The 27813-nt window shown below is 45.6% G+C and overlaps 1 protein-coding gene across 6 annotated transcripts in view; it reads left to right on the top strand.

Annotated features, from left to right (window-relative positions):
- The window catches only part of LOC115478659 (probable cation-transporting ATPase 13A4), a 123799-nt gene that overhangs the window by 23486 nt on the left and 72500 nt on the right, over positions 1 to 27813 (top strand). For all 6 annotated transcript variants that reach the window (XM_030216162.1, XM_030216156.1, XM_030216157.1 and 3 more), the window contains exons 4-11: positions 6886 to 6956; positions 7046 to 7126; positions 10769 to 10838; positions 12602 to 12736; positions 15715 to 15787; positions 20419 to 20547; positions 22283 to 22453; positions 25922 to 26079. In XM_030216162.1, coding sequence (XP_030072022.1) covers positions 6886 to 6956; positions 7046 to 7126; positions 10769 to 10838; positions 12602 to 12736; positions 15715 to 15787; positions 20419 to 20547; positions 22283 to 22453; positions 25922 to 26079 — 888 coding nt within the window. The remainder of the gene's footprint in view (positions 1 to 6885; positions 6957 to 7045; positions 7127 to 10768; positions 10839 to 12601; positions 12737 to 15714; positions 15788 to 20418; positions 20548 to 22282; positions 22454 to 25921; positions 26080 to 27813) is intronic.

Here is a 27813-nt window from a genome sequence, read left to right on the forward strand (position 1 = left end):
CACTCTCTTGGTCTCATACACTCAGTCTCACAGAGAGTCTGTGTCTCACACACACACTCTCTCTCGCACACACTGTATCTGTGTGAAACACACTCTCTCTCTCTCTCACACTGTCTTACATACACACTAGCACACACTCTCATTCTCACACACACACTCTCTCTCACAGACACACTCGCACCCAGACTCACTCTCTCTCTCTCTGTCTCACACACACACACACACTCGCACATTCACTCTCTCTCTCACACACAGTCACTCTCACATACACTCTCTCAAACATACACACTCCGAGGAAAACCTTGCTAGCGCCCATTTCATTTGTGTCAGAAACGGGCCTTTTTTACTAGTATATAATAAAACTGAGCCAAGTATAAGACAGTCAAGCCATTGTGGCATCACTGATGAGGTTGGCTCTTAGGCATTGGTGGAATGAGGCATTATAGCATCACAATATCAGGTCTGGTTACCAGAGATTGAAACTCTTCACACTAAGCAGGGATGTTATCAACGCTACTGTTAAGAAGTGTTATTTTACCACTAATTCATGCTATTTTAGCATAGATCTCATTTTACGTAATGAAACCTAGTTACTAATAACTGGGGTTAACAATATAATAACACATCTTAACAGTAGCCCACATTGATACTTTCCCTTTTATGTCTGGATTGCAAACCACCTTCGACAATTCGTTAAAAAGCTAACAAAATAGTTCATTAAATAAAACCAGGACTGAACTAACTTGTTCCTTATGGCATGGAGCCATAAGGAACAAGTTAGCATCCCATAAACTTCCTTGCAGTCATGCTTGGAACAAACGCAGCTGTGTTTTCATTGTTTTGGAGTGCCTGGAAGTTATTCTCTGTGGCAGGCAGACCAGGAGAAGACACAAATCTTACCTAGGAGGAGGAGTCAATGATATTTCGCCTTCACCTTCTCATTTTGCAACCTTAGACTACTGTTTCTCAACCCTGGGCTCGGGACACACCCAGCCAGTTGAGTTTTCAGGATAGCTACTTGAATATGCATGAGAGAGATCTGCACTGAAGAAGACTGTGCATGCAAACTTACCTCATGCAGGAATGTGCGTAACTTAGTTCTCTGTAAATTAGGTGTGCACGCTGGAACCGTGCCCCTTTGCAAATATGTGCTATGTAAGTTCACACACATAGAGGGGCATAATCGAATGAAAACGTCTATCTCCATGGGCGTTTATCTCCGAGAACGGGTCCGCGAAGGGGCGGACCGAACCGTATTTTCGAAAAAAATAGACGTCCATGTTTTATTCAACAATGTGTGAGCTGGGCGTTTTTGTTTTTCAGCGATAATGGAAAATGAAAGCACCCAGCTCAAAAATGAATAAATCCAAGGCATTTGTTCGTGGGAGGGGCCAGGATTCGTAGTGCACTGGTCCCCCTCACATGCCAGGACACCAACCGGGCACCCTAGGGGGCACTTTTACAAAAACAAAAAAAAAGGTAAAAGAGCTCCCAGGTGCATAGCACCCTTCCCTTGTGTGTTGAGCCCCCCAAATCCCCCTCAAAACCCACTGCCCACAAGTCTACACCATTACTATAGCCCTAAGGGGTGAAGGGGGGCACCTACATGTGGGTACAGTGGGTTTGGGGGGGTTGGACGACTAAGCATTAAGCAGCACAATTGTAACAGGTAGGGGGGGATGGGCCTGGGTCCACCTGCCTGAAGTCCACTGCACCCCCTAACAACTCCTCCAGTGACCTGCATACTGCTGCCAGGGAGCTGGGTATGACATTTGAGGGTGAAAATAAAAAGTTGTGAAACATCATTTTTTTGTGGTGGGAGGGGGTTAGTGACCACTGGGGGAGTCAGGGGAGGTCACTTCTGGTGGTCATCTGGTCATTTAGGGCACTTTTTGGGGCCTTATTCGTGAAAAAACAGGGTCCAGGAAAAGTGTCCTAAATGCTAGCTAAAAACACATACTTTTTTTCCATTATCGGTGAAATGCGCCCATCTCTGTTCGGCCGATAACCACGCCCCAGTTCCGCCTTTGCCACACCTCTGACAAGCCCCCATCAACTTTGTCCGCATCCGCGACGGACTGCAGTTGAAAACGTCCAAAATCGGCTTTCGCTTATACCGATTTATTCGTTTTTGGGAGATAAACGTCTATCTCCCGATTTGGGTCGCAATATAGGCGTTTTTCTCTTTCGATTATAAGCAGGGTAATATAACACTAGCCTCTCCGGCCATTTTCATGTACGAAGGACATTCAAAATGACCAAATACACGAGCCTCGCCATATTGGGACAGACCGAAGGTCCATCAAGCCCAGTATCCTGTTTCCAACAGTGGCCAATCTAGGTCACAAGTTTCAAAAGAGTAAAACAGATTTTACCCCAGCAATAAGCAGTGGATTTTCCCAAGTTCATCTTAGTAATGGCTTACGGACTTTTTAGAATTTGTCCAAACCTTTTTTAAACCCGTTTAAGCTAATTGCTTTTACCATCTTCTCTGCCACTGAATTCCAGAGCTTGGTTACACGTTGAGTGACGAAATATTTTCTCTGATTTGTTTTAAATTTACTTCATTGTGTGCCCTCTAGTCCTTCCATTGTTGGAAAGAGTAAACAAGAGATTAACATCTACCCATTCCACTCCACTCAGGATTTTATAGGCCTCTTTCATATCTCGCCTCAGATGAGGACAAGTATCAGTCTAAAGATTACTTGACCCCAGTGATAATCTGTGACGATCAGGGGTTTTCCAGATCCGGAAGATAACTACACTAGATTCTGTTAGACCTATCAGGCTTTGAAGTGCCGCAGTATTGGCTTCTTCTGATTTCAGTTCTTGCGTTACTGGTTATTGTGACATTGGCACTGATGTGTGAGTAACGTGAATCCTATTGTGGATTAAAAACTGGTTGAAGGATGGGAAACAGAGAGTGGGGTTAAATGGGCAGTATTCACAATGGAGAAGGGTAGTTAGTGGGGTTCCTCAGGGGTCTGTGCTAGGACCGCTGCTTTTTAATATATTTATAAACTAGTAAAAATGGCCCGTTTCTGGCGCCGATGAAACGGGCGCTAGCGGGCACGGGACTCCCTTCCCCTCCCCTTCCGGTACCTGTTCCGTCGGCCCAGGAAAGAAAGAGCCCCCTCTTTCCTCCCGTAGCGGTGGCTTCCTTGCTGCATGGTGTGGGAGTCCGGCTCTCGGCATTTTGAAAATGGCCGCCGAGAGTTGATGTCTCGCGAGGCAGCTTGAATTCTCGGCGGCCATTTTCACTCCCACACCATGCAGCAAGGAATCCACCGCTACGGGAGGAAAGAGGGGGCTCTTTCTTTCCTGGGCCGACGGAACAGGTAACTCTAGACCACCAGGGAGACACGCGTAAGGGGAGGGGAGGTGACAGGGAGGGAGGGAGGTTGGTGAGGTTAAGCGTGTGCTACCATGGGTGGGGCTATGTGGCGAAAGGGGTGGGGTTCATGTGCACGTCAGCGGCGGCTGGGATTTGTTGGAAGGGGAGGAGTAGGGAAACACGCTCCGCATGTTTCCCTACTGCTCCCCGTGCGTAAATTTGTTTTCGTGTTCCGCCCTCGACGTCATCACGTGTGACGCGAGAGCGGGGCATGAAGATGTGGTGGTGGCTTCACCACCATGAAACCACGAACCGGTGTGTGAGTGACTTCAGTGACGTCAGTGTCCTCAGAACATTGCGGCTGCGTTTTATTATAGTAGATGATTTAGAGATGGGAGTAACTAGCGAGGTAATTAAATTTGCTGATGACACAAAGTTATTCAAAGTTGTTAAATCGCGACAGGATTGTGAAAAATTACAAGAGGACCTTACGAGACTGGGAGACTGGCCGGCTAAAAGGCAGATGACGTTTAATGTGAGCAAGTGCAAGGTGATGCATGTGGGGAAAAAAAGAACCCGAATTATAGCTACGTCATGCAAGGTTCCACGTTAGGAGTTACGGACCAAGAAAGGGATCTGGGTGTCGTCGTCGATAACACACTGAAACCTTCTGCTCAGTGTGCTGCTGCGGCTAAGAAAGCGAATAGAATGTTGGGTATTATTAGGAAAGGTATAGAAAACAGGTGTGAGGATGTTATAATGCCATTGTATCGCTCCATGGTGCGACCGCACCTTGAGTATTGTGTTCAATTCTGGTCGCCGCATCTCAAGAAAGATATAGTAGAATTAGAAAAGGTGCAGAGAAGGGCGACTAAAATGATAGCGGGGATGGGACGACTTCCCTATGAAGAAAGATTAAGGAGGCTAGGGCTATTCAGCTTGGAGAAGAGACGGCTGAGGGGAGACATGATAGAGGTATATAAAATAATGAGTGGAGTGGAACAGTTGGATGTGAAGCGTCTGTTCACGCTTCCCAAAAATACTAGGACTAGGGGGCATGCGATGAAACTACAGTGTAGTAAATTTAAAACAAATCGGAGAAAGTTTTTCGTCACCCAACGTATAATTAAACTCTGGAATTCGTTGCCGGAGAAAGTGGTGAAGGCGGTTAGCTTAGCAGAGTTTAAAAAGGGGTTGGACGGTTTCCTAAAGGACAAGTCCATAAACCGCTACTAAATGGACTTGGGAAAAATCCATAATTTCGGGAATAAAATGTATAGAATGTTTGTACATTTGGGAAGCTTGCCAGGTGCCCTTGGCCTGGATTGGCCGCTGTCGTGGACAGGATGCTGGGCTCGATGGACCCTTGGTCTTTTCCCAGTGTGGCATTACTTATGTACTTATGTACTCTTAAAGGAATTATAGCAGTCAATTCAAATGTAATAGGTCATGAGAAAGAAACCAGAGAGAAAGAAGTAACAAGAATTGGGAAGGAAAATAGAAACGTGGCTGAGGTTTGCTGGCTGATGGAAAAGAACGGCATTTAAAAAAAAATCTGTATACAGTGATATGTAAAACTGGCTAACCATGCAAAAAAAAAAAAGAGCACAAAGGGCCTTTAAAAACAGAAGGGACACAGTTTGTTCATTTAAAAAAATTCCTTTAATAGTGAACTTGATAGAAGAAAGACCCGTCACGGGCCGTGATTCGGTGCTACCGCACCTGCATCAGGGGTCAGTGACGCAAAGGCAAATATTCAAACAACTGGTGATTTCCAAAGTTGTCTATAATATATTCCTCCCGATGTCAAACAATATACTGAAGGTGTGTGTGAGCTCTATATATTAGCAGTAGGTCAGAGCTGGCAGAATGGTGTACAATGCCCTCTTTCAGCCTCATTCAAGGTAATAACGTTCTCTAACGTGGGTGACACATGAAAGGGATCTAAAACTGGCTTACAAAAATGGCCACTACCTCATGGACTACCGGAAACAAAACAGGGCACACTCTGAACCCAGTTAGCAGGGGGGAAAAGCACCATGGGAGTAGAGCCCAGTACCCTACACCCACCACAATGCATTGCTAATGTGACTCTGCAGGGCACCTAACAGAAAAGGTGTCACACTCACCCGAGAGCCACATCGCAACCAGGGAAAGTCTGTCGGAGGATACAACACATTCTGCTGTCATGGAGGTGGGTATGGCATTTGAGGCTGGCATACAGGCTGGCAAAAAAGGTTTTTAGTTTTATTTTTTTAGTAAGGAAGGGGGTTGGTGACCACTGGGGGAGTATGGGGAGGTCATCCCCCATTCCCTCCAGTGGTCATGTGGTCATTTGGGGCACCTTTTTCAGGCTTGGTCGTGAACATAAAAGGACCAAGTAAACCCGGCAATATACTGCTTATCGACAGTTTTTTTTCCATTATCGCCGAAAGCCGGCCATCTGGTAGCCATGCCCATGCCCGCCCATATTCCGCCTTCGCTTCGCCGCCAACACGCCCCTTTGAACTTTGGCCGGCGATGCGACGGGAAAGCGGTGATGTTGGCAAAAAAACGGCTTTCGATTATACCGATTTGGCCGCTTTTCCGAGATCGCCAGCCATCTCCCGATTTATTAAATTCGCCCTTTCCTCTCTGAACACACCACCCGAACTCTCGTCCACGCTCTCATTACCTCTCGCCTTAACTACTGCAACTTACTCCTCACCGGTCTCCCACTTAGCCATCTATCCCCCCTTCAATCTGTTCAGAACTCTGCCGCACGTCTTATATTCCGCCAGAACCGATATTCTCATATCACCCCTCTCCACTTCACTGGCTTCCAATCAGATACCACATTCAATTCAAGCTTCTCCTTCTTACCTACAAATGCACTCAGTCTGCTGCCCCTCACTACCTTTCTACCCTCACCTCCCCTTACGTTCCCGCCCGAAACCTCCGTTCACAGGACAAATCCCTCCTCTCTGTACCCTTCTCCACCACCGCCAACTCCAGGCTCCGCTCATTCTGCCTCGCCTCACCCTATGCTTGGAACAACCTTCCTGAGCCCATACGCCAAGCCCCCTCCCTGCCCATCTTCAAGTCTCTGCTTAAAACCCACCTCTTCATTGCTGCGTTCGGCACCTAACTCTTACCGTTCAGTAAATCCAGACTGCCCCAATTTGACCGTTCACTTGTCTTCTAGATTGTAAGCTCTTTGAGCAGGGATTGTCCCTCTATGTATTTGTACAGCACTGCGTAACCCTAGTAGCGCTTTAGAAATGATAAGTAGTAGTAGTAATAGTAGATTTATGTTGGAAAATGGTCGGCGATCACTTTCGAAAATGAGCTGGCATGTCATTGTCATAGATTTAGCACTTCAGTTTTCTTGTTACATGAGACTATTTGGTCTAGATGATGGATCAATTTTGCTCCAATGTTACAAAATGCTCTTGATGCCTTCCAACAGCCTTCCTCACAGTTAATGTTATACTACAATCTAAATGAGCTTCCAGAATTGATTTTTTGTTCAGCTTTTCAGTACTAGTGGTGTTCTTTTAATGTTCTTGCAGGTCAGGAGCATTGACGTGCAGAAAATCAGGTATGTCTGGAATAACTCCGAGAAGCAGTTCCAAAAGATCGGGTAAGTCTCTCCAAGTTTTTCTAAAGAATCAGCCACCTTTAGAATCACCTTCACCGATTTTAATCACATTGTTCTAATTCTCATTACAGAGCCCTGGAAGACAGTTTGTCTTGTTCAGCTATACATTCAATATTTGGATCTGGGTTTACCAATGAGGAAGCAGAAGTCAGGTATAGAAAATTTCTGTATGCGTTAAACATTAGTCTCTACTTCGCGTTACACATGAATTGTGTTCATATTGGGGAAGGAAAGGTACCATTGTACATTCAATTCCTCATGTGTGCATTTTATACCCACAACAAGTTTCATAGTGAAATTGGATCCAACACTCATTGATAAGAAGTACATGCTATGTTTGTCCCAGTTGCTAAAAATTGCTCCCTTATGTAAAAAAATATCTAAGTTACAAAAGATTGAAAAAAAGACAAAGAAAAATATAACACAACCATTTGAGACTTGCAAAAAATATTTTTAAAGTTTTTTTTACTGTGGGAGGGGGTTAGTGACCACTGGGGGAGTAAGGGGAGGTCATCGGTGGTCATCTGGTCAGTTCGGGCACCTTTTTGAGGCTTGGTCGCAAGAAAAAATGGACCAAGTAAAGTCGGCCAAGTGCTCGTCAGGGACGCCCTTCTTTTTTCCATTATCGCCCGAGGACGCCCATGTGTTAATCTAGCCCCAGTCTCGCCTTCGCTATGCTTCCGACATGCCCCCGGGAACTTTGGTCGTCCCCGCGACAGAAAGCAGTTGAGGACGCCCAAAATCTGCTTTCAAATATGCCGATTTGGGTGATCCTGGGAGAAGGACGCCCATCTCCCGATTTGTGTCGAAAGATGGGCGCCCATTTTCTTTTCGAAAATAAGCCTGATAGTGTCCCGTATAAACTTTACTGATGTACTTTTTCGACAGTGGATATGTTTTCTTCTTGCTACATCCAGTTGTACTCAAAGGACATAAATCCAAATCTATGCCTGAACCCAAAATCTGTTTGGATTTCTGGGGTTGTTTCTGGATTCTAAGAATAAGTTTCTCGTAGTCCTCCAAGATTCCCTGTCTTGCTATATTAAATTTTCTGCTGCTTTTAAAATTTTCAAACAGCTTATGAATATTTCCAATATCTCTGTATTCTTTCTTATCGTACACTTAAGGGGGGGGGGGGGGGGTGGAGCAATTCTTCAACAATGTGTCTTTATTTAGGTGCTATGGTAATGTGGATTGAGAGCTTATTCTGTATGGACACTTGGGGGCCTTTTTACTAAACCGCGTAGGCACCTACGCGCACCCAACGTGCATCAGTTCAGAACTTCCACTCGGCTACCGCGTGGCCTGGGCAGTAATTTCATTTTTATGCACTCCAACTACGTGTGCGGCGCTAACCGGGCGGTAATCAGCATTGCACGCACACTGGCGATTACCACCCGGTTAACACTTGAGACCTTCCCGCTAAGTGAGGCACGTGCCAATTTTCATTTTGCCGCACATCCATTTTCGGCTTGTTTGAAGGTGCGCTGAAAAATAGACCTGCGCGCATCCAATACACGCGTCTACATCAGCGCAGGCCACTTTTCGGCACACCTTTGTAAAAGGACCCATTGGATGCCTAAGGAAGTGGAATATAACAAAGTCTATGATAATGCCTTACTGAAGGTCACAGAATAAATAATTGAGAATTGAATCAGGGTTTCCAGGTTCCATAGCATCACTACAGCCCTGGCAGCCCTGGACTGCCAGAGAAGTGTCATTGAATAGCTCTAAATGATTGGTTTTGGTTTTTTTTTGTGAGGTAAAAGATCAGGCAGTTATCAGTGATACATAGAACAGCTTCCCAGTAAGGGTGATTGAGAAAGGATGAAGGAGAAGGGGAAAGAGAACCAGCAATGGAATTAAAAAAAAAAAAAAAGGAACATTCACAAAGGGTCTCAAGTGGTAGGAAAGTCAATGACAAGCTGGAGATTTTTTTTTTGTTACATTTGTATCCCGCGCTTTCCCACTCATGGCAGGCTCAATGCGGCTTACATGGGGCAATGGAGGGTTAAGTGACTTGCCCAGAGTCACAAGTAGCTGCCTGTGCCTGCAGTGGGAATCAAACTCAGTTCCTCAGTTCCCCAGGACCAAAGTCCACCACCCTAACCATTAGGCCAGTCCTCCACTGTTGCTACTATTTCAGATTCTACATGGAATGTTGCTATTCCACTAGAGAAGTCGGCCCTTGCAGATCACCAATGTGACCGCGCAGGATTCTGCTTCTATGAGTCTGACGTCCTGTACATTAACTGGTTACATTTTACTTAATTACTATACAACACTGGTATTGGATCAAAGGATTGTGGAGCCCTTTTACAAAGGCGCGCTGAAAATGGCCTGCGGTAGTGTAGACACGTGTTTAGGGCACGCGCAGAATCATTTTTCAGCGCACCTCTACAAAATGCCTTTTTTAAAATTTTTGCCGAAAATGGACGTGCGACAAAATGAAAATTGTCCATTTTGAGTCTGAGACCTTACTGCCAAACATTGACCTAGTGGTAAGGTCTCACGCGGTAACCGGGCAGTAATGGCCTACGCATGTAAAATGCCGATTACCACCCGTGCGCCAGAAAATAAAAATGTTTCCAGCACGCGTAGCAGATGCGTGTCAAAAATGAAATTTACCCCAAGGGCCACACGGTAGCTGGGTGGTAACTCAAAATTGACGCACATTGGACGCACATAGGTGCCTAGGCAGCTTAGTAAAGGGCTCCTGTCCTGCTTATTTTCGAAGGAGAAGGCCGGCCATCTTCCGACACAAATCGGGAGATGGCTGGCCATCTCCTAAACCCAGCCAAATCGTATAATCGAAAGCCGATTTGGCCGGCTTCAACTGCCTTCTGTCACAGTGCCGGCCAAAGTTCAAGGGGGCGTGTCGGCAGGGTACCGAAGGCAGGACGGGGGCATGGTTAAGAGATAATGGAAAAAAGAAGGCCAGCTCTGACGAGCACTTGGCCGGCTTTACTTGGTCCATTTATTTTTAGGACCAAGCCTCAAAAAAGTGCCCCAACTGACCAGATGACCACCGGAGGGAATCGGGGATCACCTCCCCTTACTCCCCCAGTGGTCACCAACCCCCTCCCATCCCCTCCCCCCCAAAAATTATAAACATTTTTGTGCCAGCCTCTATGCCAGTCTCAAATGTCATACCCAGCTCCATCACAGCACTATGCAGGTCCCTGGAGCAGTTTTTAGTGGGTACTGCAATGGACTTCAGGCAGGTGGACCCAGGCCCATCCCCCCCCACCTGTTACACTTGTGGTGGTAAATGGGAGCCCTCCAAAACCCACCCGAAACCCACTGTACCCACATGAAGGTGCCCCCCTTCACCCATAAGGGCTATGGTAGTGTTGTACAGTTGTGGGGAGTGGGTTTGGGTTTTGGGGGGGGCTCAGCACACAAGGTAAGGGAGCTATGCACCTGGGAGCAATTTCTGAAGTCCACTGCAGTGCCCCCTAGTGTGATCGGTTGGTGTCCTGGCATGTGAGGGGGACGACTGCGCTATAAATGCTGGCTCCTCCCATGCCCAAATGGCTTGGATTTGACCGAGTTTGAGATGGCCGCCATTAGTTTCCATTATCGGCGGAAACCAATGGCGGCGATCTCTAACGCCAGTCCAAATGTTGAGAATGTGCAGATTGAATGCATCTGATCTCGTACACCTACCCTTAATTTTCAACGTTTTTTTTGTTGATGAAACCGTGAAACTTGAAACGAGGTTGCGCTAGACAGTTTGGCTTGTCTAGCAGTATCCTTTTATTTAATCAAAATTGATGCTTGATTTTCCACAGGCGATTGATTTGTGGTCCTAATGCCATCGAAGTCGAAGTCGTACCTATTTGGAAGTTACTTTTTAAAGAAGTAAGCTGGAGTTTTATTCTTGATGGAGAATGGTTTATTGAATAGAACTTTTCATTGTAAAAGCAAGTCACTGGCATACATTTGAAGCCAGTTCTAAAAGGAAGGGAACATAGAGAGGTTCTCCGTATTTGACAAAATTGAGAATACAATGCTATCGGCTGGAGAGCTGCGGCTTCCACAGTCGACATGAACATGGTCAATCCTTGAAGCCAGTTTGACTCATTTCAGTGGTGGCACCTGTGGCATATTTGCAGCCTGCTAGAGATCTCTAGTAGCTGTTTAGCTCCCGATTCATTAAGGGGTCCTTTTACTAAGCCACGTAGGTGCCTACTCGCGCCAATTTGGAGTTACCGCCCGGCTACCGTGTGGCCCTTGTGGTAATTTCATATTTGACGCACATCCCAACATTTTTTGGGCCATTACTGCGCGGTTAACACGTGAGACCTTACCACTAAGTCAATGGCTGGCGGTAAGGTCTCAGACCCAAAACGGACACGCGGCAATTTTTATTTTGCTGCACGTCCATATTCGGCAAAAATTTTAAAAAGGCATTTTTTTTGAAAAATGGATCTGTGTGTGCCCAAACCCTGCGCCCACACTACCGCAGGCCATTTTTCAGCGCACTTTAGTAAAAGGACCCCTAAGTGTTTCACCCATAGAATAGGACATAATTGCAAAATTTCCAACAATGCACCTTTCTGCCTATTTTCTTAAAGGCAGAGTAGGCGTGTCACCCCTGCAGACAGAGCAGATGCACGTGCCTAAAGGTTTTCTGTCTGTAGTAACTGTATGGGAAGATGCTAGGAGGGTTTGTTGTGCTGGATGCTTTCTTTTGGCTTTTCTATTCTCTGACCAGAGAAAATGTCTTTTATTACTCACCAGCACAGGACCAGTTATCAGTAGCAAGTTGTGGAAAATAATAACAAACTTACAAAATCTAACATAAATTGCTTTGGTAATTATAAAAAGTCAGGCTAATTAGCTGAAAAGAGAAAAAGGAGGAAGGAAAGTTCATTCCTCACTGTCATACAAAAGTCACAGAGCTGAGAGAAAGAAGAGAAAGAATGCGTGAAAGATTCTTAGCTGCAAAGAATTAGTTTTTTTTTTTTTTTTTTTTTTTTGGGGGGGGGGGGGGGGAATACACCCCCCTTGGAAATAGGCTGTGGCAAGGATATGAAACTCTGCTGCCATCCGGACTATTTCAGAGTCTCTTTAAATGAGCAGTTACTTATTTACCCTTCCCATCACAAAGGACCACCTCATATATCACCCAATCAGTAATCCTGCAAGTACATAGGAGACCTGTGATAGGGCCTTAGTGTCCTTGCCACACCTCTGCTCAGTAACAGACAGTTGGGATGTCATGACAACGGGGGGGGGGGGGGGGGGATCTTGTCAGTTTGTTTGTAACAAGACAGTTGGTTGGGATGTCATGGCAATGGTCTTGTCAGTTTGTTTGTAACAAGACAGTTGGTTGGGATGTCACGGCAATGGTCTTTGTCAGTTTGTGGTCAGCCAGAAATTCCTGTCTTGCCACTATCAGAGGAAACTCACAGAAACACAAACAGAAATAAGCAGACCCAAAAGAAAAGGCCAGAAAATTCCAGAACAGTGTGTACCCCAATGACACCATGACGCTAGTTGCCTCTCATTTCTTTGCATGAATGAGAAGATCTAGAAATTACATCTAGATGAGATTATTTGGTGCTCTTAACTCGTTCGTTCATATTTCCTAACCATCTGATGCATTTGTGTGTTGGCAGGTTTTGAATCCGTTTTATGTCTTCCAACTTTTCAGCGTGTGCCTGTGGTTTGCCGAAGATTATAAGGAATACGCCATTGCTATCATAATCATGTCTGTTATTTCCATTGCCTTAACCATATATGATCTCAGAAAGGTGAGTCTTTAATATCCAGAGGATCCAGCACTTTTATCTCGCTGCACCTCACGTCTGGAATAGACTTCCCGAGCCTGTACGTCTAGCTCCGTCGTTTGGCCATTTTCAAATCCAGGCTAAAAGCCCACCTCTTACATAGTAACATAGTAACATAGTAGATGACGGCAGAAAAAGACCTGCACGGTCCATCCAGTCTGCCCAACAAGATAACTCATATTTGCTGCTTTTTGTGTATACCTTACTTTGATTTGTACCTATGCTCTTCAGGGCACAGACCGTATAAGTCTGCCCTGCACTATCCCCGCCTCCCAACCACCAGCCCCACCTCCCAATCACCGGCTCTGGCACAGGCACAGACCGTATAAGTCTGCCCAGCACTATCCTCACCTCGCCACCACCAGCCCTGCCTCCCAACCACCGGCTCTGGCACAGACCGTACAAGTCTGTCCAGCACTATCCCCGCCTCCCAACCATCAGTCCTGCTTCCCACCACCGGCACTGGTACAGACTGTATAAGTCTGCCCAGCCCTATCCCCGCCTCCCGATCTTGACTAAGCTCCTGAGGATCCATTCCTTCGGCACAGGATTCCTTTATGCTTATCCCACGCATGTTTGAATTCCGTTACCGTTTTCATTTCCACCACCTCCCGCGGGAGGGCATTCCAAGCATCCACTACTCTCTCCATCTGCCCCCCTTCAATCTCATTTCATGTCCTCTTGTTCTACCACCTTCCCATCTCCGGAAAAGGTTCGTTTGCGGATTAATACCTACCTTTCAAATATTTGAACATCTGTATCATATCACCCCTGTTTCTCCTTTCCTCCAGAGTATACATGTTTAGTTCAGCAAGTCTCTCCTCATACGTCTTGTAACGCAAATCTCATACCATTCTCGTAGCTTTTCTTTGCACCGCTTCAATTCTTTTTACATCCTTAACAAGATACGGCCTCCGAAACTGAACACAATACTCCAGGTGGGGCCTCACCAACGACTTATACAGGGGCATCAACATCCCCTTTCTTCTGCTGGTCACACCTCTCTTTATACAGCCTAACAACCTTCTAGCTACGGCCACCGCCTTGTCACACTGTTTCGTCGCCTTCAAATCCTCAGATACTATCACCCCAAGATCCCTCTCTCCGTCCGTACCTATCAGACTCTCCCCACCTAACACATACGTCTCCCGTGGATTTCTACTTCCTAAGTGCATCACTTTGCATTTCTTCGCATTGAATTTTAATTGCCAAACCTTAGACCATTCTTCTAGCTTCCGTAGGTCCTTTTTCATGTTTTCCACTCCCTTCGGGGTGTCCACTCTGTTACAGAACTTAGTATCATCCGCAAATAGGCAAACTTTACCTTCTAACCCTTCGGCAATGTCACTCACAAATATATTGAACAGAATCTGCCCCAGCACCGATCCTTGAGGCACTCCACTACTTACCTTTCGCTCCTCCGAGCGAATTCCATTCACCACCACCCTCTGGCGTCTGTCCGTCAACCAGTTCCTAATCCAGTTCACCACTTCAGGTCCTATCTTCAGCCCCTCCAGTTTATTTAAGAGCCTCCTGTGGGGAACCATGTCAAAAGCTTTGCTGAAATCTAAGTAGATTACGTCCATAGCTCGTCCCTGATTCAATTCTCCTGTCACCCAATCAAAGAACTCAATGAGGTTCGTTTGGCACGATTTCCCTTTGGTAAATCCATGTTGTCTCGGATCTTGCAACTTATTGGCTTCCAGGAAATTTACTATCCTTTCCTTCAGCATCGCTTCCATTACTTTTCCAATAACCGAAGTAAGGCTTACCGGCCTGTAGTTTCCAGCTTCTTCCCTATCACCACTTTTGTGAAGAGGGACCACCTCCGCCGTTCTCCAATCCCTCGGAACCTCTCCCGTCTCCAAGGATTTATTAAACAAATCTTTAAGAGGACCCGCCAGAACCTCTCTGAGCTCCCTCAATATCCTAGGGTGGATCCCATCCGGTCCCATGGCTTTGTCCACCTTTAGCTTTTCAAGTGGAGTTGTTTTTTTTTTCTTACATTTGTACCCCGCGCTTTCCCACTCATAGTAGGTTCAATGGGGCTTACATATTATATGCAGGTACTTATTTGTACCTGGGGCAATGGAGGGTTAAGTGACTTGCCCAGAGTCACAAGGACCTGCCTGTGCCTGCAGTGGGAATTGAACCCAGTTCCCCAGGACCAAAGTCCACCACTCTAACCACTAGGCCACTCCTCCACAGGCTCCCAACCACTACTCACTTGCCCTGTACCCTTTTATCCCCACCTCTTTAATTCCCTTACCTCTTAGTTGTTCTGTCTGTTTGTCTGTCTTATTTAGATTGTGAGCTCTTTGAGCAGGGACTGTCTTTTCATGTATAGTGTACAGCGCTGCGTATGCCTTGTAGCGCTATAGAAGTGATAAGTAGTAGTAGTAGTCTGATTTAGCCTGTGATGGTCAGCATCTAAAAAAACTACTGACTGCCGCTGGCTGAAGATTGACTGGTTTAAGAATATGTGACGAGGAATTGGGTTGTGCAGACCGTTTTCTTGGGGAAATATACCTTCCTACTACAAGACAATGTAACTGTACGAGGGATGTGCTGTCATTTTAAAACAAAGAAATAAGAGCGTTTGTTTAATTCTGTATTTGTCATGTGAAACACTATGAGGCATATTTTCAAAGCACTTAGCCTCCCAAAGTTCCATAGAAACCTATGGAACTTAGCCTCCCAAAGTGCTTTGAAAATATGCCTCCAAGTTCCCCCCCCCCCCCCCCCCCCCCAATGAAGGTCATTTTGTTTCCATCATTTGGGCGTGTGCTGAAACTGGTTATCACACGTTAAAATGACAGAAACAAAACAAGATTTTTCCATGCACGTCCCTAGACTCTGATGTTAATGATATCACTTTGTGAAGCTTTGGATAATGTGTTGGTGGCTCCTTGTAAATGACATGTTTCCCCTCCTAATTACAGCAATCAGTAAAGCTCCATAAACTGGTTGAGTCCCACAATAACATCAGGACTACCGTGTGCAGAAAGAATGAAGGTGAGTTCCATCTGGCTATTCAAGTTTATAACAATTCTGCCTGACAATTAGGGTTAAAGCTACAAAGTCCTTTGGAAATAACTCTCCAGATGCTTTCAAATATTCCTGTTTACCTCCCATGGTTCATTAGTTCAGTGGCGTTCCTGTGGGGGCTGACACCCGGGGCGGATCGCCGATGCGCCCCGCCCCCCGGGTGCAGCGCCCCCCCAGAACAGTGCAACGCCCCCCCGGCGAAAGAACCCCCTGGGTGCAGCGCAATCCCCGGCGATAGAACACCCCTCCCCCCGGGTGCACGCCGCTGGGGGGGGTGCCGTGTGCCTGCCGGCTCTTCGTTTTCATGCTCCCTATGCCCCGGAACAGGTTACTTCCTGTTCCGGGGCAAAGGGAGCATGAAAACGAAGAGCCGACAGGCGCGCAGCACCCCCCCAGCGGCGTGCACCCGGGGCGGACCGCCCCCACCGCCCCCCCTTGGTACGCCACTGCATTAGTTTACTATAATAACAGCTCTTATCAATGCTCCTTTTTATTAGTTGTGGTCTTTTTTTGTTGTTGTTATTGTTTAATACCTATCCCCCCTTCAATCCGTTCAGAACTCTGCCGCACGTCTTATATTCCGTCAGAACTGATACACTCATATCACCTCTCTCCTCAGGTCACTTCACTGGCTTCCGATCAGATACCGCATTCAGGTCAAGCTTCTCCTTCTTACCTACAAAGGCACTCAGTCTGCAGCCCCTCATTACCTCTCTACCCTCATCTCCCCTTACATTCCCGCCCGAAACCTCCGTTCACAGGACAAATCCCTCCTCTCGGTACCCTTCTCCACCACCGCCAACTCCAGGCTCCGCTCATTCTGCCTCGCCTCACCCTATGCTTGGAACAACCTTCCCGAGGCGTTACGCCAAGCCCCCTCTCTGCCCATCTTCAAGACTTTGCTTAAAGCCCACCTCTTCAATGCTGCGTTCGGCACCTAACTCTTACCTTCAGGAAATCCTGACTGCCCCAACTTGACTGCCCCTATCAGACTGACTGCTCACGTGTCCTTTAGATTGTAAGCTCTTTGAGCAGGGACTGTCCTTCTATGTTAAATTGTACAGCGCTGCGTAACCCTAGTAGCGCTTTAGAAATGTTAAGTAGTAGTAGTAGTAGTAATACTGCTTGTTGATTTTTTTTTAACTTGTTAATGATGCAGTGCACCAGTCTTATCCAATGGAAAGAATTACAAACCATAATTAATCTCATCTAATCTAATCCATATCTTATATACTGCTCTATCCCAGCAAGAGGTTCCGGACAGTTTACACGAAGGAAGCTCAATCAGAATGAGGAATTACATAATTAATAGTATGAGCTAAAGAATTAACCATCAGATTTATCATATAAAACGTTTTCAACCTCTTACACAAGCGCATATAATTTTGAACTGCGCGAATTACACTTGCTATCTTTTCCAAATAACAACTCCTTGAAAGTTAAACATAGAATCCAGCTGACGCTTAAACTGAACATTTTTTTTAAATATAGGACATTTCAATTGCAAACAATTATGGACTCTAGTTTGACATATAAAAGCAGTGAGAAAATAACTGAATTAATAATACAGAAGTATTACCATATAATATCTGAAAAACCATACATGTGATTTTAAAAGTAATCCATGCATGAACACAAAGCCAATGAAGTTTTTTTTTTAAATAGTCAGATACACTTTCCCACTTACACAAACTTTGAACAATCAATCACCCCCTATACTACTATCTTCTATAGGGGACAGCTAACTGCTTTTACTACATTCTCTGGCAACAAATTCCAGAGTTTAATTACATGTTGAGTGAAGAAATAGCTTCTCTGATTTGTTTTAAATTTACTACTTTGTAGCGTAATTGCGTGTCCCCTAGTCCTAGTATTTTTGGAAAACATGAACAGACGCTTCACATCTACCCGTTCAACTCCACTCATTATTTTATAGACCTCTATCATATCTCCCCTCATTCGCCTTTTCTCCAAGCCGAAGAGCCCTAGCCGCTTTAGCCTTTCCTCATAGGCAAGTCAATCCATCTCCTTTATCATTTCCGTCACCCTTCTCTGTACGTTTTCTAATTCTAGTATATCTTTTTTGAGATGAGGTGACCAGAATTGGAAGCTTATAGGCACCTAGGTTGCATTTATAAAATGAGGCGCTTTTTTGACTTCACACATAGGTGTCCTCTTCTATAATCAGGCTCATAAAACTTTTTCTGTGTACATAAGTAGGTGCACAGAAAGTTTGGGTCTCTTTGTAGGTAGGCATTCCTGAGGATGTAGTCTGGGTGGAATAGAGGCGGAGTTGCAATGGGAGCATGTACTTTATAATGTAGACATGTACATGCATTCCCCTTAATTCTGTAAAAGTCGCCACAAATAACACACACAAATTTGGGCATGCACCTAATTTGCATGTGCAATTTAATTAAATAACAAGCTAATTAGTGCCAATAATTGGCTTTTTAACAAGCAATTATTGGCACTAATTAAATTTAATTGAACTTTACGTGCGTAAATTTAGGCCTACATTTTACACACGATCTGAAAAAGGGGGTGCAGAAATGGGAAGGTCATTCCCAATAGGAGGGGGCATTCTTAAAATTAATGCGCATTGTTATAGAATAACAGGGATATGCGCATAATGTAGGCACGTACATTTGCACTAAGTTTCAGTTGGTGCAAACGGCCGCGCCTAAAGTTAGGTGCGATTCCTGGGCGTAAGCATTATTCTATAAACCATTCTTAACTTTAAGTACAGCTTATAGAATAGCGCTTTTTCCGGCAAAATTACCCTAATATGGAAATAATTCTATAAAAGTGTTTAGGCATCTATTCTGTAAAGGAAAGTAGATTTATGGGTGAGTATATTTAGGCATGAGACCTTAGGGGGGGTATTCTATAAATGGCACTCGGAAATGGCTGCTGGAAAAGATTGCCGCTAAGCACTATGCTGTAAAGGGCGTGCACCCTTCATAGAACAGGGCTCAGTTCCAATTCTCCGGGTGCCAGACTTACGCCTTTCTGAAACCTGGTGTAAATCCTGGCGCCCAAGCTGGACATTTCGTCCTTTAGTTTGTAAGCTCTTCTGAGCAGGGACCGTCCTTAGTTATTAATTTGTACAGCGCTGCGTAACCCTAGTAGCGCTCTAGAAATGTTAAGTAATAGTAGTAGTAAGTACTGGCCCATTATTCTATAACACCACACGCAACTTTTTGAAATGCCCATCACCCGCCCATGCCCCTCCTGTGGCCACACTCCCTTTTGGGTTGCGCCCTATGGGATTTAGGTGTCCAGCGTTATAGAATAGAGCGCAGCCAGATGGGTGTGCAAATCCTAATCAGTGCCAGTTAACATCAGCAATTGGTTGTTAGCATCCAGTTTTTGATGGTTAATAGCTCATTAAGTTGCACACACGTCTTGGGAGTACCCCCAAATCTGGGCACCTTATATAGAATCTGGGAGTTAATGCCAACCATAGAGCTGGTGTAAATGCCAGCAATGTGCCTATGCCTTATAGTAGTCTTCAAGTTTCATGGGTAAGTGTGAATCTCAACCAAGTGTACACCTAACCTGTAAAGTACGTGCTATGTAACAGGGGCGTAGCTAGGTCAGGTCACGGGGGCATGGGCCCCCGCAGATTTAGCCCTGGCCCCTTGCTTTCACCCCCCCCCCCTGCCGCTGACCCTCCCCGCCACATTTGACCCCCCCCCCCTCTCCCACTGCCGCTACCCCCCCCCCACCCCCCGCTGCTGCTGCCAGGTACCTTTGCTGGCGGGGGTCCCCTACCCCCACCAGTGGATGTCCTCTTCAGTGCCGGTCTCTGGCGCGTTGCTAATCTGGAATCCAGATCAGCGAACGTGCCGAACTCGCAGACCGGCGCTGAAGGAGACTTCGGCTGGCAGGGGTTGGGGACCCTCGCCAGCAAAGGTACCTGGCAGTGGCGGGGGAGGGATGGTGGCTGCGGAAGGGGGGTCAAAAGGGATGGGGAGGGGCGGCGGCACTGGGGGGGGTCAAAAGTGGCGGGGGGTCGGTGGCAATGGGGGGACTAAAATGTGCCCCCTCACCTCAGGCTCTGGATCCCCCTGCTATGTAAGATATGCACATATGTGCATACGTGCGTGTATATGCCATTATTCTAATCATGTATGTTTGTATTTGGTGTGTACAATTTATAGAATTCCCCCCATACCCTGTTCCCTTTAAACTGAGTGGGAGTCCTCCAACTGCATTGCTGCCAGTAGGGGGCAGTGTTTCAACACTGTGTTTTCAGTCACTAGGGGCAGGCAGGTACCCTGGACTTCTGCAGAACTTACCTGTCCATCACTATTGATAATGGGATTAGTGAACCGACATTCCCCGCTGGTAGGACTGTAGGTGGGGGGGACTCCCCACTTATCTTAGAGGGAACAGCGCCCCTATAATGCATTTAGGATCAGGAATTCTCCTTGTTCATTGACAGAAGTGAAAACAGTACTGAATCCGGGGCTACGTAGCTCAAGGACTCGTCATATTCTTGTTTCTTGAATCATTTGAGTCATTAGAGATTATGCCACTGACGTTTTCAAAGGGTGGGGTAAAAATTAATTTTGTTTGCACTTCAACTACAGGATGCATCAAGTTGGAATCACGCCTTTTAGTCCCAGGCGACATCCTTGTTTTGACAGGAAATGTTCTCATGCCTTGTGACGCCGTTCTTCTCCATGGAGGCTGCATAGTCAATGAAAGCATGCTGACAGGTATGCACTGAGGCTCAGCCCTTTACAAATGCACGATGAAGCTCTGAATCCTTATAGTTAACAATTATTCTATACTCACAGCTTGAAGAACACCAATACTTAGCTGATCTGTGTACAAATTAAAGGGTTACTTTTATGCTCAAGACTCAAGAAAGGCAGTTCTATTGTCAGGTTACAGCATTTTCGAACCCCTTGTGCGCAATTTTGTGGTTAAGTGTACACTTACTCACGTAAGTGCTAGCAGAGTGACTAAGCACTATTCCGCAAGAGTGCACGCGATAGAGCATGTAAATATATTAGCATGAGCGGGAAATAGACAGGTCTCTCCTGTGCACATATTACAGAAAACAGTGAGTTATGTGCACACTTGCCACATTTCCATGACTGTAGTCACGTCTGGTCTGTGGCTGGTGCCTTGTAAATGTGAGGCATGTGGAAACTGAGGGGCCCTTTTACTAAGCTGCATAAGTGCCTTTGCACTCCCAACACGCGTCAATTTTGAGTTACCACCCCGCTACCTTTTACACGCGTCCACTACGCACGTGCAGGCGGTAATTGGCATTGAACGTACGTTGACCATTACTGCCCGGTTAACGTGTGAGACCTTGCCACTAAGCCATTGGCCTGGAGGTAATGTCTCAGACCCAAAATGGATGCGCACCTATTTTCATTCTGTTTCTGTGAGTCTGACGTCCTGCACGTACAGCGTGCAGGACATCAGAAACAGAATGAAGAAGCCCTGCGCGGGAAGCAAGAGGACCTTGGCTGGCAGGGATTGGGGTTCCTCGCCAGCAAAGGTAGGCGGTGACGGGGGAGGGTCGGCGGCGGGAGGGGGGATCGAGAGGGTCGGTTGCAGGAGGTCCAGGGCCAAATCTACGGGGGCCCAGGCCCCCCCCAGGCCCCACGTAGCTATGCCACTGGAATACACTTAGCACTGATTTCAGGCCCATATATAGAATCTCCCCCCCCCCCCCCCCCACATGGCGACTAAATTCATGCATGCAAATCAGCACACATTGACAATTTGCAAAAATTGATTAATGAGCCAATCAGCTTCTAGCAGCCAATCATTTTCTATAACGATTGGTGCAGAAATCCTATAGTGCGTAAATTCAAAGGGGCATAGTCTGGGGTGTTTTGGAGGCACTCTAGGGGACGTTCCCAGAATTTACACACATTGTTACAGAATAGACCCGAAATCGGGAATAATTGCTGGCACCTTAAGTTAGGCGCCATTTATGTGCTTAGCTGCTTTACTATAAAGGCCGCAGATTCTTTATACAATAACGATCAGCACCTAAAGTTTTCAGCGACGATTTTTCGGTACGATTTATAGAATCTAGTACTATCTGGATAACGTTATCTGTTTAAGTTTGATCACACAAATAAACGTCCTGTCTTAAACAGTTAACATATTTGGTGGGGAGGGGGGGGGGGAGAGGGGGTTATTCAGCCCAGTTAGGGCACTAACCCATGTTATTTGCCGCTTAACGTATGTTAAAAGTTTCTAATGCTGGAAGCAGTGCCTTAATGCAGTTTGAAATGTCACCCGGCATTACATAGTAAATGAGATGCAAAGTATGGAAATACATGGAAAGCAGCTCATTGCTATGTAAATTTGGTAGCATGGCTTGCGGTGTGCACTGGATTCACACCGCATATCATGGTATAGCCAGTAAAAAAACAAAAACCCAAAACAGCTAAAAGTTCTGTGATGTGCAATAACGTTTTTCAGGAGAGAGCATTCCAGTAACAAAGACCCCATTGCCCTGTGTGGATAGCTCCATGCCCTGGAAGAAACACAGCGCAGAGGACTTCAGAAGACACGTCCTGTTCTGTGGAACTGAGGTCATCCAGACCAAGCCATCTGCTCATAGTCCGGTGAAAGCTGTTGTATTGCGAACAGGTTCAGTCAAGCTATTTGTATTAGTGTTTTTAAACCCTGTTATTAATTTTTCTTTCAAGGTGAGAGGGATCAATGAGTTCCATGTTTTTTTTTTTTGTTTTTTTTTTTGACGGGGGGGGGGGGGGGGGGGGAGGGAGGAGGCATTATTGGTTGTCATCTCTCATTCCAAAGCTATTTCAGATTCATAATTCTTCCTATCTGAGGAATCCTAATTAAAATTGGACAAAGCAGATTGGGACCCAGGTTGACCCTGTATTGCTACTACTACTACTACTATTTAGCATTTCTATAGCGCTACAAGGCATACGTGGTTGTCCTGAGCCTTACTGTATATGACCTGATATCTGAAATTAAAGACTGTTGCCTGAAAGATAAACCGCACAAAATGAAGCTACAAAGTAGTAAATTTAAAACAAATGGGAGAAAATATTTTTTCATTCAGCATGGAATTAAACTCTGGAATTTGCTGCCAGTGAATGTAGTAAAAGCAGTTAGGTTAGTGGGATTTAAAAATGGTTTCTAAAATAAAAGTCCATAAGCCATTCTTAAGGTGGACTTGGGGAAAATCCACTGCTTATTTCTAGGCATACCAGGAAGTTGAAACTGATTATCCCTTGACAAAGCAATCCGGTGAAACAGGTCCTGTCGGGATAACGAAGGTTCCTGGATGCTCCTCAATATATACATAAGACGCACAAGATAAGTGATTGTGATAGTCAAACAGTGGCGGTCTAAATAGATACCTTCCTACTGTCTTATAAGTGTGTGCCCTAAGTACTTTCCATATCAATATATATTTTCACTAAATTCGGATGGAGGGGGTTGTCAATGATTAAAGACTGTTATGGCTGATAGACAAGAGCACTTTGTCATACACACAGCCAAATGATAATATATGAGACATCCCCAAGATTCAATTTGTATAGTACTGGGTGACACTCACTTTTCTACTTTCTATTTGTGCATATGTTTGCTGTGTTTTGAGAACATAACAAGTAGAACGCCTAATTTTTTGACAGTATTTCTAGGATAAGCAGCATAAAATGTATTGTACTGTTTCGGGATCTTGCCAGGTACTTGTAACCTGGATTGGCCACTGTTGGAAACAGGATGCTGGGCTTGATGGACCTTTGGTCTATCCCAGTATGGCTATACTTATGTGCTTTCATTTTTCCCTTCACCACATATTGTTTTGCCAAATAATGTAGTGAATTTTGGTGAGGTTATTCCACAAGCTTCATCATAGTAATGCAGACCAATTTTCATGCTAATTTGCACATTAGGTTTCTCACATAGTGTTTGCCAAGGCAGTGCTCTGGTGTTCTTTCTCAACTTGTTCATAGTTTTGGTGGCCATAACTTTTTCCTCATAGAGGATCCAAGAAGTCAGACATGTATCATTTACAAGAAGCTTCTCTCCCCGTTTTCTATTTCTGTTGATGGCTCTCTCATTCTCCCTGTCTCCTCAGCTCGAAACCTTGGGGTCATCTTTGACTCTTCTCTCTCCTTCTCTGCTCATATCCAGCAGATTGCCAAGACCTGTCGTTTCTTTCTTTACAACATCCGTAAAATCCGCCCCTTTCTTTCCGAGCACTCTACCAAAACCCTCATCCACACCCTTGTCACCTCTCGTTTAGACTACTGCAATCTGCTTCTTGCTGGCCTCCCACTTAGTCACCTCTCCCCTCTCCAGTCGGTTCAAAACTCTGCTGCCCGTCTCATCTTCCGCCAGGGTCGCTTTACTCACACTACCCCTCTCCTCAAGACCCTTCACTGGCTCCCTATCCGTTTTCGCATCCTGTTCAAACTTCTTCTACTAACCTATAAATGTATTCACTCTGCTGCTCCCCAGTATCTCTCCACACTCGTCCTTCCCTACACCCCTTCCCGTGCACTCCGCTCCATGGATAAATCCTTCTTATCTGTTCCCTTCTCCACTACTGCCAACTCCAGACTTCGCGCCTTCTGTCTCGCTGCACCCTACGCCTGGAATAAACTTCCTGAGCCCCTACGTCTTGCCCCATCCTTGGCCACCTTTAAATCTAGACTGAAAGCCCACTTCTTTAACATTGCTTTTGACTCGTAACCACTTGTAACCACTCGCCTCCACCTACCCTCCTCTCTTCCTTCCCGTTCACATTAATTGATTTGATTTGCTTACTTTATTTATTTTTTGTCTATTAGATTGTAAGCTCTTTGAGCAGGGACTGTCTTTCTTCTATGTTTGTGCAGCGCTGCGTACGCCTTGTAGCGCTATAGAAATGCTAAATAGTAGTAGTAGTAGTCTCTTGTAACCAGAGGTGATATTGTGATGTCATAATGCCTCAGGCCACCAATAAGAGCCAACCTCATCAGTGATGTCACAATGGCTTGATTGTCCTATACTTGGCTCACTTTTATTACATAGCTCTTTGAGCAGGGACTGTCTTTCTTCTATGTTTGTGCAGCGCTGCGTATGCCTTGTAGCACTATAGAAATGCTAAATAGTAGTAGTAGTAGTCTCCACATTGCCAAACAACTCCGAAAACAACAACTAACTGAAGAAATAAAAACAAGGGGATAGATTGATTTAACTATCACTGCACAGCATGTTTTGACAAACCTCCCACTGGATGCCTTAGTACCCTGCGTGATATTTGTTATATATCACTTCATACCACAATAACAGCTTTTCAGCTTTTTTTTTTCCTGCTGTAGACTTTTAATTCTCCTGATAGGCCAAATTTAAGAATGGCAAACATCATTTTCTGAGTATCAAAGTTACAGATTCTGTGAATACGGACTGGCCGTTAAACTAGTATTCCTCTTGTTAATAAAAAGACATCTCAATAGTCGATCTTAGATGGACTCATGGTAATTTTATTTCATTTCTTGCCACAGTCATTCAGAACAAACTAAGGGGCCCCTTTTACTAAGCCGCGGTAAAAAGTGGCTTGCGGTAGTGTAGGCGCGGGTTTTTGGGCGCACGCAGAAATATTTTTCAGCGCACGTTCCAAAAAAAATGCCCTTTTTCAAAATTTATGCCAAAAATGGACGTGCGGCAAAATCAAAATTGCCGCCCGTCCATTTTGGGTGCTTGACCTTACTGCCAGCCGTAGACCTAGAGGTAAAGAATCTGCGCGGTAACGACCTATGCGCATCAGGTGCCACTTGGCACGTGCATCAGAAAATAAAAATTATTTTTCAGACGGCATGTAGCGGACACACGCCAAAAATGAAATTAGCGCAAAAGGCAGGCGGTAGTGAGGCGGTAAGTCCATTTTGGCACACGTTGGGCGCACGTAGATCCTACCGCAGCTCAGTAAAAGGGACCCTAAGTGTTTCTTCTGCAAAATTATGGATTACTTTAAAGCAAATGTATTGATCATTTATCTACTAAATACCTTTCTGGGCGGACTGGATGGGCCATTTTGATCCTTATCTGCCGTCTTTACTATGTTACTGTGCTACCTGTTTATTTATCATGCAGGTTTCAACACTGCCAAAGGTGATCTGGTGAGATCTATCCTCTACCCCAAGCCCATGAATTTCAGGCTCTACAGAGATGCTCTGAGGTTCCTCATGTGCCTTATAGGGGCTGCTGCAATTGGAATGATCTATGCGGTCTGTGTCTTTGCACTTTCTGGGGTATGTGGCCTGCTTACGACATATAACTGTAGAAACTGATTTTTCTATGCATCTACAACAACATGGCCTGTCTTCCTTTGAAACAGTCTTAAACTACGTCAACTGGTAAACCAGAACCTCTGCACCAAGCCTAGGTAATAATAGAATGTAATTTCACGGCTGGATTAAGCTACCTGGGCTCTAAATGGTGGAACTCAATCCCCACGCACATAAGACGTATCAACAACCATCTCCAGTTTAGAAAAGGACTAAAAACGTATTTATTCAGGGAAGCTTATAGCTAAGCTCATACTTTGAAAAGTTCTATAATTACATGTAACCAAAAACTAACACTGTAATCCCTCCTGGTAATTGTAAGCCACGTTGAACCAAGACTTGTTTGGATAATTGTGGGATATAAAAATGGATAAAGAAATAGAAATAAATAACTGGGAAATGTGCCATACTTTTGGTGTTAATGACTTCTGGGAGGAGGATTCATCAGACTCTGGTCTGGAACACACATATTTCTAGGAACTGGCCTTTCAGGTCATGCACGACACAGGTTCAGAATTGATTCATGGCTTCACAAGGAGATGCAGCTCAACAGCAGTTAATAATAACATTAGGAGTGTTTGGATTCTTGTGGTGGAGGTAGACACCTGCCATGTGAACATGACGTGATGGAAGTTATGCCCAGAGTAAGGGGTAATTCAATACCAGGGTGCCTTATGGGTGAATATTCTATAAGGGAATGCTAGCATAATGGGGTATATATGTGCCTATCTTTCAGAGATGTGTGCATAATTTATAGTACTGTATAAATTATAGCGCCATTTTTATAAATTGGTGCCATAAAAAAGCAGCGCTTAACCCGTCCCATCACAGCTCTTAGATGTGCCGAAGATGTTATAGAATACAGGTGTAAGCAGGGGCGTAGCCAGACAACAGGTTTTGGATGGGCCTAGGCAAGAAGTGGGTGGGCACCAAGTGTTCTCCCTCCCCCCACACTACCAGAAAACAAATATACCATCTAGCGGGAAAACCTTCTTTCCACCTTGGCAGTCTACAGCAGGCATGTGCTGAAATCTGAGCATGCACAGGTGCCAGTATCGTGGAGAGTAGCGTTTTCGCTACCATCAGGCGGAAGTCTTCAGCTGATGGAGCATGGGTTCTCCACCAGCTACCGCTAAACGTGTGCTACTGTTGGGTGGGCCTGAGCCCTAAGTGGGTGGGCTCTGGCCCACCCAGGCCCACCTGTGGCTACGCCACTGGGTGTAAGATGGCATTGGGGCACCAAAATATAGGCATGGCCACTTATGCCAACTCGATGGCAGACATCAGGGCACATGTCTAAGTGCACCAAGCCATGCACACAACTTATCATCTATATATATAAAACTCACCCTCAACGTTCTATTGTCTGACGTCACCGAAGCCAAGGTTCGTAAGTTCGAAGCTCTGAAGCCAAGAAAATCACAGTCTCGGGGCCCCGCCCTCGCGTCAAACGTTATGACGCTGAAGGCGGAGCAATTCACTCACATCGACGGCGGCCAGGGCGGTGCAATGGGCCACCCACTGACGACGAAGGTGCGTTCGGTGGGGGGGGGGGCACAGTCACACATCGACGGTGGCCACGGCGGTGCAATGCCGTCACTTACAACGAAGGTGCGTTCGGTGGGGGGGCCAGAGGAAAGCCTTGCTAGCGCCCGTTTCATTGGCTCCAGAAACGGGCCTTTTTTTACTAGTTTTTTA

The sequence above is a fragment of the Microcaecilia unicolor genome, chromosome 10, assembly GCF_901765095.1.
Source record: "Microcaecilia unicolor chromosome 10, aMicUni1.1, whole genome shotgun sequence".
NCBI lineage: Eukaryota > Metazoa > Chordata > Amphibia > Gymnophiona > Siphonopidae > Microcaecilia > Microcaecilia unicolor.